This window comes from Panicum virgatum, chromosome 4K (genome assembly GCF_016808335.1).
Source record: "Panicum virgatum strain AP13 chromosome 4K, P.virgatum_v5, whole genome shotgun sequence".
Classification (NCBI taxonomy): Eukaryota; Viridiplantae; Streptophyta; class Magnoliopsida; order Poales; family Poaceae; genus Panicum; species Panicum virgatum.
In genome coordinates, this window is record NC_053139.1 from 43,615,778 (window position 1) to 43,624,889 (window position 9,112).

The window sequence follows — 9,112 nt, forward strand, 5'->3', positions numbered from 1 at the left end:
TCAACGGCCTTATACCCAATAAAGACAAAGATGGAAATAAAGTGCTTCTAAATTGCATTGGAAAAGAAGACTTCATCACCGGAGACATGAGCTCTCCCCTCCCAAGGGGTTACTTCTTCAGGAGTCTTTACTCCATCAGTTACCTCGAATACCAACCTTCTTTTGTTCACTCAAAGTCAAAGGCACGGCGAATCGAGTAACTAGGGCTAAGGGACATATGCCTTGCGGCCCAAGAGACGAGTTTTCTATCAGGAGTCTTTACTCCATCAATTACCTCGAATACCAACCTTTCTTTGTTCACTCAAAGTCAAAGGCATGGTGAATCGAGTAATTGGGGATAAGGGACGTGTGCCTTGCGGCCTAAGAGACGAGTTCTCTACCAGGAGTTGAACCTAGAGACATGTGCTCCCCCTCCCAAGGGGCGGTTACTCCTTCGACTACCTCGAATACCAACCTTTCTTTATTCACTCAAAGTCAAAGGCACGGCGAATCGAATAGTCGGGGCTTTCGGCCCTAGAGACAAGTTCCCTACTACCTCGTCCATGAGACGACAATTGGTTCGACTACTGCGGTACTCAACCTTTGGAGGGACATGCTTCCCATATCCTCAGAGACAAGCTCTCTAAACTTTTCGTCCATGAGACGACAATTAATCGACTACTACGGTACTCGATGGGGCAAGCTCCCTGTTTCCCAAGAGGAACCCTTTGTCCATGAGGCGACATTTAATCGACTACTATGGTACTCGATGGGGCAAGCTCCCTATTTCTCTCGTCCATGAGACGACTTAATCGACTACTACGGTACTCGATACCTGGATGGGACAAGCTCCCTATCTCTCAAAAGGATTTCCGGACGGGACATGCTCCCTATCTTCCAAGAAGAATTCCGGATGGGACATGCTCCCTATTTCTCTCATGAGACGACTTAATCGACTACTGCGGTACTCGACACCTGGATGGGACAAGCTCCCTATTTCTCAAGAGGATTTCCGAACGGGACATGCTCCCTATCTTCCAAGAAGAATTCCGGATGGGACATGCTCCTTATTTCTCTCGTCCATGAGACGACTTACTCGACTACTGCGGTACTCAATACCTAGATGGGACAAGCTCCCTATTTTCCAAAGAGGAACTTCTCGTCCATAAGACAACAATTGATCGACTACTACGGTACTCGATAACCGGACGGGACACGCTCCCTATCTTTCTCGTCCATGAGACATCTATGGACTACTACGGTACTCGATAGCCGGATGGGACATTCTCCCCATCTCCTTCGTCCATGAGATGACATCCTTTTCGACTACTAAGGTACTCGATAACCGGATGGGACATGCTCCCTATCTTTCTCGACCATGAGACGACAACCATTTCGACTACTCCGGTACTCGATTTCCGGATGGGAAATGCTCCCTTTCTTCCAAGAAAATTTTCTTGTCCATGAGACAACTATTTCGACTACTCCGGTACTCGACCTTCGGAAGGACATGCTTCCCATATCTCAAGAAGATTTTTTCTCGTCCATGAGATGACAACTTAATCGACTACTAAGGTACTCGATTTATGGACGGGACAAGTACCCCATTTCCTAAAAAGGACTTCCTCGTCTACACGATGAACAAATTATTCAACTACTCCGGTACTCGATCCACAGATGGGAAATACTCCATATCCCCTTAAAATATTTCTTCGTCCATGAGACGACAATTGATCGATTACTCAAATACTCGATCCCCGGATGGGACAAATTCCCTATCTCCAACAAGGACTTAGTCATCGGAGAGGTGACAATTCTTCGACTGCTACGCACTCGACTTCAAGAAGAGAATAATCGACTACGACAGTACTCGAACAATCTCCACAATTCCTACAAAGGAACTACTCGTCTTCGAGACGACAAGAAAATCGACTACCATGGTACTCGAAGAAACAAATCAAGACAACCAATGACAAGGGCAATCAGCCGACCGTCCGTCAACTCAAAAGAAAGTACTATACATCAAGATGATAAAAGTACTTCAATGGACACTCGTCCACACCAAAACCAAGAGGATATTACAACAACTGTTTAAACCTCTGGGGCTGGCTCCAAGCTGCTGATAACCCTATCAACAATGGGTTTCATCTCCGCGACATACTCAGAGAATCGCTCCTCTGAGCAGCCAACGGCAACCCCGTCGCCAATAAAGGACAAGTTCACTGAAGGAAGAAAGGACTTGACTAAACCCAAGGCATGAGCTAAGTAATCCCTAGAAATGTCGGAGAAGAAGCTGCTGAGTCGCTGGGGGGCTTCACGAAGACGATCCAGCAAACTCTTGCTACCAGCTTCTTCATCCTCGAACATGTCGATGACTACTTGAGCCGCCGCCTCAAGATCAGCCAGCTGCTGAGCCTTCTGATCACGATCAGCCGCCAAGTCCCTGATCTGCTTCATATCGCTGACCATTTGCTTGTCAGCGTCAGCCTTGATCTTCGTCAGCTTTTCCACAGCATCTGCGTGACGATACATAATATTGGTCAGATCAGTCACCTCATTATCCTTTCACAATAACAAGCTCTTAAGCTCTGTCAAAGAAGGGAAACATGAGAACAGAAGAAAACTACTCGAAGAAGACAGAAGAAGGAAGAAAATACCTTTCTTCTCCTTGGCAGCAGCCTTGACCTTCTCCTGCAGCTTGGAGGCCTTATCCTTTAGAGCAGAATTATCCTGCTCCAAAGACTCCACCCGGGCCTCCAGCAACCTGACCTTTTCCGACTGCTCCTTAGAAGACTTCTCAAGGGCAGCCATCCTTTCAAGCTGCAGAGCTTGATCAGCTGTCAACTGGAGACCTTCTCCAGTCCGATGAAGGAACTCGGCCTGCTCCGCGACTTGATTGGCCAGATTCTGCCAACAAAGCAAGATCAAGACAAAGTACTCAACAACTCAACAAAAAGCACTCGAGTACAAAAAAGCTACTTACAACAAGAGCAGAATGACAGCCCAGAATCTCCCGGGGCACAACAGCCGAACCCTCGACTGGCTTCTCCACCTCCTGCCGCGGCATGTCCAGCGAGATCAAGTCAACATTACCAGTGACCGCAGGGCTCTTCGGCTAGTCTTCAGCTTGCTTATCTGAAATAGACAAAGACAGAAAGTCAAAACTCGACAAGAAAACAAGTTGATCACTTCGGAACACTCACCAGTGCCAGCAGTAGAAGACCCCTTGCCCGCATCCTCAGCCGCAGGACTCTCCTTCAGCCCGGCAACCGAATCAACCAACTGATCATCCCTCCGCGGCAGGCTAGGAGGCAACTGAGCAATGTTCTTAAGGGCATCAAAAATACCCTTCTCCGACTCATCAGTCCCGAGAGCTTCCGGATTGCTACAAAAGAAAAGAAGTACTCGACACTTCAATCAAAGCATCAGAAGAGCAGATACAAAAAGTCAATCAACAGACATTTACTGAGGAGACTGCTTGAGCACAAATTTCCTCGCCCGAGTAAACCTCAGGACAATAGTCTGTCCCGAAGCGCTCCGCCCCCTAGCAGAGCCACTTCTGCTATACTCTGTCGGTGCAGCAGGAGTCGAGTCGATAGGGCTCATGATAGAGCCCACCAACTGCCTCTTAGAAGGAGGCCTGAGAAAAAGAAAAAAGCCATCAGGAAAAGGAAACAACTCAGAAGGCTACAATGATGTACTCACCCATCGCTGCTCCCAGCAGAGGCGGCGCTCCATTTCTGAGTCGTCACAGACTCGATGGCCGGTTCATCCACCGCCCGCTCTTGGACATCCGACGCCGTCCGACTACCCGATGAACTTGCGGACAAAACACAACTGCGATCAATCAACGATTCAGCAGCCTAACCAAAATGGAATGCAAGGCAAAAGAAGTCAGATGCACACTCGAGTCAGTATGCGCCAATGGCACTTCTTCAGGCAGCAGTGGCCTACTCCGATAATTCTCAGGGTTAATCTGCACGAAAGATACTGAATCAACTCGACTACTTGACGAAAAACACTCGAACTACACATCAGCCAGCTACTCGAAGCAGTACCTCCCGAGGAAGCCTGGCTGCGCTGAAAGTTCCGGCAACATTAGCCATCTCAAGTACGTTCTTCAGCAACCCCAGCACCCGATCCTTCAAATCATTCTCAGTGATCTTGGTTCGGGTATAACGGGAGGGATCTGTTTCCCCCTCATACTGGAAGCCAAAATGGACCCGCCTCTGCAGTGGCTGGATCCTGCGCATCGACCAGTTCGCAATCACAGAAGCACCACAAATCTGGTGGCCTGTCTTCAACCTCTCAATCTCACCGAGAAGAAAGTTAACCTAGTCCCCTCCGCTCCCCTTGGAATTCCAATTCGGCCTCTTCACAGGAGGGCCAGGAGTACGAAGAGGAAGGGAAGAAGAAAGATTCTCAATATAAAACCACATTGACTTCCAGTCGATGACCTTGTCACTCAGATCATAGGGGATATACTTCGGTTTCCTCCCCTGACGGAATTGCAACCCGGCTCTCCCGACTACATCCACCTTGGATTCGTTGGGATGAGGTTTCAGATGAAAAAAATACTGAAACAGATCAAAGTGGGGTTCAATTCCCAGAAAGGCCTCGCACAAGTGGACAAAGATAGAGATGTGGAGGATGGAATTAGAGGTCAAGTGATGCACTTGAACCCCCCCAATAATGAAGGAGGCCACGGAAAAAATTGGAAACAGGAAAACCGAGGCCCCGAAGAACATGAGGAAGAAAAACGACAGATTTGTTTCCCCCCTCATGAGGAAAAGGTTCCCCCACGGATCCACGCCAATGGATCACTTTCCAGGGCTGAAGAAGAAGGTTCTTGACCAGATTCAAGAGATGGGGGGTCGACGCACTTACTCGACTTCCACCCATGGACCTCCGCCTCGCCAACAGCAGTGTCGTCCACCTTCCCCTTTACAGCAGATCTCTTCGGCGCCATGAGAACAATCCTCTCTTGCTTCACGCTCGGGGGCTAGCGGTGGCTAGATTCTCGCGACACTTGGAGGCGAGAGTAGATGAGTTCTTTGGCGGCGGCAGAGGAGGTTAAGGAAGCATGCTAAACCTAGATTTGCTCGAACAGTTAAATAAGCAGAGCCAGTGGCAGCACGGTAAAATAACAAGAAGCCCAAAGATCGCGCACCCGCTTCAGAGTTATTTTTTGCCGACAAGTCCCAGACTCCTCCATGCGAGAAAACAGAGATTTCCATTCAGGGATTACATTCCAGTAAACGAGAGTACACAAGATCTCAACGGTTTCACCACTCGAAACCACTCGACCTCAAATACAAAGAGGACAGCCCAAGGGCTGATACAAAGATACAAAGCTTGCTACTCCCAAAAGGGAGTAATCAAGATACATTCAGGGAGAAAAAGAACTCGTTATAAGAAGATATGCATGATCAGGAACCATGTTATACAGTCGTCTAGTCGAACCTAGTCGCCATGGCACCGATAAGGCGACTAGTCGCGACTAGTCGTCGATCAGGTCGATTAGTCGACCCTAGTCGGTCCTAGTCGTCCTATATATCCCACAACATATATGTACATGTATATGTACTTATATACTATATAGCAAGCAGGAACACCACAATGATAGTCAGTTTGGTGACACTTGTGAGATTTGATGTTTGAACTGTTCAGAACTCCATATTCTTGTCCCACACTCCATATCCTTGCTGTTCTGCTGCTGAAACTATAATTACAAAGAGAAAAACTGAAGTCAGTAGCTGAAATTAAATGTGTAACAGCATTACAACAAGTGAGCAAGTAATTCAAAATTTAAAAAGAACACAACTAAACCAGGGCAGCAGGCAACCAGCAAAGCATACATATTACATAGACAATTAGACAGCTAAATAGGTTCAGTGTTCAGACATTCAGTACATAAATAGGTTCAAATGATAAGTTGATAATAAGCTGAACACTTCAGCTGAACAACACATCAGCACACAACAATTCAACAAAGCAGCAAACTTCAAAAGAAGACAGCCCAGCCATGCAGCTAATCAAGCAATGCTTCATTCAATTGAAATTCTTGTTCTCCATCAGGTGGTCCTCCGGAATCTTCACCATCCTCCATTGTATATTCTGAATCTGATACACCATGCTGGTCACCTGGTGCATCTACCTCCATCATCTCCTGATCACTGTCATTCAGTTCAGCAATATCCTGAGCCACTTCCTGAGTAGCATTTGCCCTCCTTGGACGCTTCTTCCTAGCATAAGTGTGGCTAACAGCAGCAGTAGAACGAGCAGCAACCGCCCTTTTCAGGCCACGACCCTGGAGACCTTCAGTTGCACCAATAGCTTCATCCATCTGCCCCCAAGTCAGCACGTTGTCATCCCCATCTACTGCTCGTGGTGCCCCCAATATCCTGGTGCATCTACTGCTGCTCCTGTGTGAACTGGATCAGAATTTACATCAACCCATTCACTCTCCCAATTAAATTCTTCAAGAATCAGAGGGTTGGATTTCTTTGCTTTGGAGCCAAGTTCTCTAATTTTTTGAAATCTATTTGACATCTTCCGGTTGTAGCTAACATACACCAGCTTGCTCAACCTTTTGTGCTCTAATCTGTTCCTCTTTTTGGTATGGACCTGAACAAATAGACAATGCAAAATCAGATTAGTGTCCAAGGAATATAGCCACCAAACTCCAATTGGTTTGTACTAGTACAGTGGTACTTACATGAGAAAATGTGCTCCAATTACGTTCACATCCAGAAGTAGAACAACAAAGGCTCACAATTCTTTTTGCTAAACTTTGGAGCTCATATGCTAGGCCACCATATGATCCCCACCACAAAACTGCAAGGCAAATACAATTTAAGGTAAGGAGCTACAAAGCAGATCAAGAGGCAGGGATTGAAGGGAAGGAACTTACTAGGATTCTTGTTATCTCTCTCTCTTATTGCCATTGGCTTTGAGAAGCAATCACCTTCAGACCTCTCATAATCATCAGCTTGCTTACTAATCTTGCACTGTTCATCATCATCCGCCACCATCTTCCAAAAAACATCATTGAACATGGACCTTAGCCTTGTAGCTTGCCTCCTGTCCTTCTCCCTTATGGCAAAGAACTTGCCTGGATTCAAGAATAGGGCTGCACCATACAACTTTTGCTCCATTTGGTTTTCCCACCTCCTGTCATAGCAGTCCATTACTTGTTTAAGTAAAGTGTTATTGGCTCTCAGGTCCTCCTTGATTGTGCTCTTTGCCACTTCCATTGCTGCCATAATCTCAGGTGCTGCTGGTGTCTCATCTCCATCTGCTATCCTTAGAGCAATGCGAAGGGGCTATGAAGCTTTTAGGCAAGTTTGCACTTTTGTCCAAAATGGTGCTGAAAGGACAATTCTCTCACATTGCTGTCCTTCAGCAGATTTGGACCAGGCGCTGCTACTCCATTGGGGACTAACAAACAAAGCCTTCAAACCTTGTCTCTTTTCAAACATACTTGCCAAAGTGAGATATGATGTAGCAAAGCGAGTCACAGCAGGTCTGACAAGATCTCCATCTATTTTCTTTCTCATAAACTCAAGAAGCCTTCCATGCTTGTACAGAAATCTGGACAATTTCTTTGCCATATTGATAGTTGTGTTGAATTCCTTTTTCTGCCCAATGTCCTGCATCATCAAATTCAAGCAATGTGCTACACAAGGTGTCCAAAACAAATGAGGGATCCTCTCCATTAGAATCCTTCCCGCTGCCTTGAAATTGCCTCCATTGTCTGTGACTATCTGCACAACATATTCCTTTCCAACCTTATCAATTTGCTTTTCCAATAAATCTGCTAACATTTGTGCATTAGCTACTTCACTTGAAGCGTCCACTGAGCCTAGGAAGAAGGTCCCTGCTGGGCTGTTGGCAAAAAAGTTGATGAGATGACGCCGGCTTGTGTCAGTCCAACCATCGGACATGATCGTGCAACCATATTCCTTCCAAGCCTTCTCATGCTTCTTCCTCAGTTCCGTTGTTCGCTGCACAGCCCTTTCAAGCAGCTCCTCCCTAATTTCACGAAATGTTGGTGCACGATACCCAGGACCATATTGCCCAATGGACTCAACCATAATCTCAAAGCTTCTTGAATTGATGACATTGAAAGCTATGTCATTCTCATAAAAGAAATCAGCGACATGATCATCAACAATTTCTTTGGCCTCCTTAGATTTCTTTGTGCAGTGCTCAAGAGTAGGTTGTGAAGTACCATATTTATGCCTTTTTGCTACTACTTCCTCTGGTGTATCGCAAAGCATTGAACTTATTGACTTGGAGTACTTTTGTGTTTGTGGTTTTACTGGACCAGAAACCATAAAAGAAGTGATTGCAGCTTGAGAAACTTTCAGCTTTGCTGCCTTTGCTTGCTTAAGCCTTGTCCCAGAACTTGGTACTGCTACTTGTTCAACAGCTTCACCCTCCTCTGCACCTTGCTCTTGTTCTTGTTCACCTCCACCTTCACCTTCACCTTCATCCACTTGCACAATCACACTTCTTGCATTCTTTTTCAGGTAAATGCTCATCTCTTTGCAGATCAACTCTGGTGCTTGTGGACATTTTATTGTATCACCATAGCCTCCAGCAAGGTGCTGCTTGAACCTTTTGATTCCTGCAGGAACAACCTTCTTGTAGAATATGCATTGCACCATCTCCTTCTTCAGAGGATCTGGCCAGAACCCATATTTCCATCTAGGGTCTCTAGATTTTGCTTTTCTCTTAGGATCTTTAGCCATCTCTGCAAGAGTTGGTGGCAGTTCAGCTATGGCCTTCTCTACTATGGATTGACCATCTGGAGCAGCTGAGGAGGCAATTTCAGCAGCGGAGGAACCTGTGGCGCCTGCTTCATTGGCCACGGCTTCATTCTGTGGCGGCGACGGCATTATCACTTGCACCTGCCTTTGCCGCTGTGCATCGAAATCTGTAGAGCAATGACCGGAGGAGGAGCACCCTCAGCTGAGCAGAGCAAGAGCAAGAGCTGAGCAGAGCACCCTCCGCTGAGCAGAGCAAGAGCAAGAGCAGAGCACCCTCTGCTGAGCAGAGCAAGACCAAGAGCAGAGCACCCTCCGCTGAGCAAAGCAAGAGCAGAGCAGAGCAAGAAAACTTACCATCG

General features: G+C 46.7%; 1 protein-coding gene across 1 annotated transcript; it reads right to left on the reverse strand.

Annotated features, from left to right (window-relative positions):
• Positions 1–6,357: 6,357 nt before the first annotated feature.
• Positions 6,358–8,882, reverse strand: LOC120702263. The gene is made up of 4 exons (XM_039985983.1): positions 7,370–8,882; positions 6,893–7,279; positions 6,698–6,816; positions 6,358–6,606 (listed from the first exon to the last, which is right to left on the reverse strand). Exons 1-4 carry the CDS (start codon positions 8,880–8,882, stop codon positions 6,358–6,360), a joined length of 2,268 nt encoding a protein of 755 aa, XP_039841917.1.
• Positions 8,883–9,112: the final 230 nt, after the last annotated feature.

What these genes read in the sequence shown, in the direction of transcription:
- LOC120702263 (XM_039985983.1), bottom strand. Translation starts at nt 8,882, where the DNA reads ATGCCGTCGCCGCCACAGAATGAAGCCGTGGCCAATGAAGCAGGCGCC. An exon ending in ATCTGCTGAAGGACAGCAAT is followed by an intron (nt 7,280 to 7,369) that starts GTGAGAGAATTG and finishes CTCTAAGGATAG; the next exon opens with CAGATGGAGATGAGACACCA. An exon ending in ATTGGAGCACATTTTCTCAT is followed by an intron (nt 6,607 to 6,697) that starts GTAAGTACCACT and finishes CTATTTGTTCAG; the next exon opens with GTCCATACCAAAAAGAGGAA.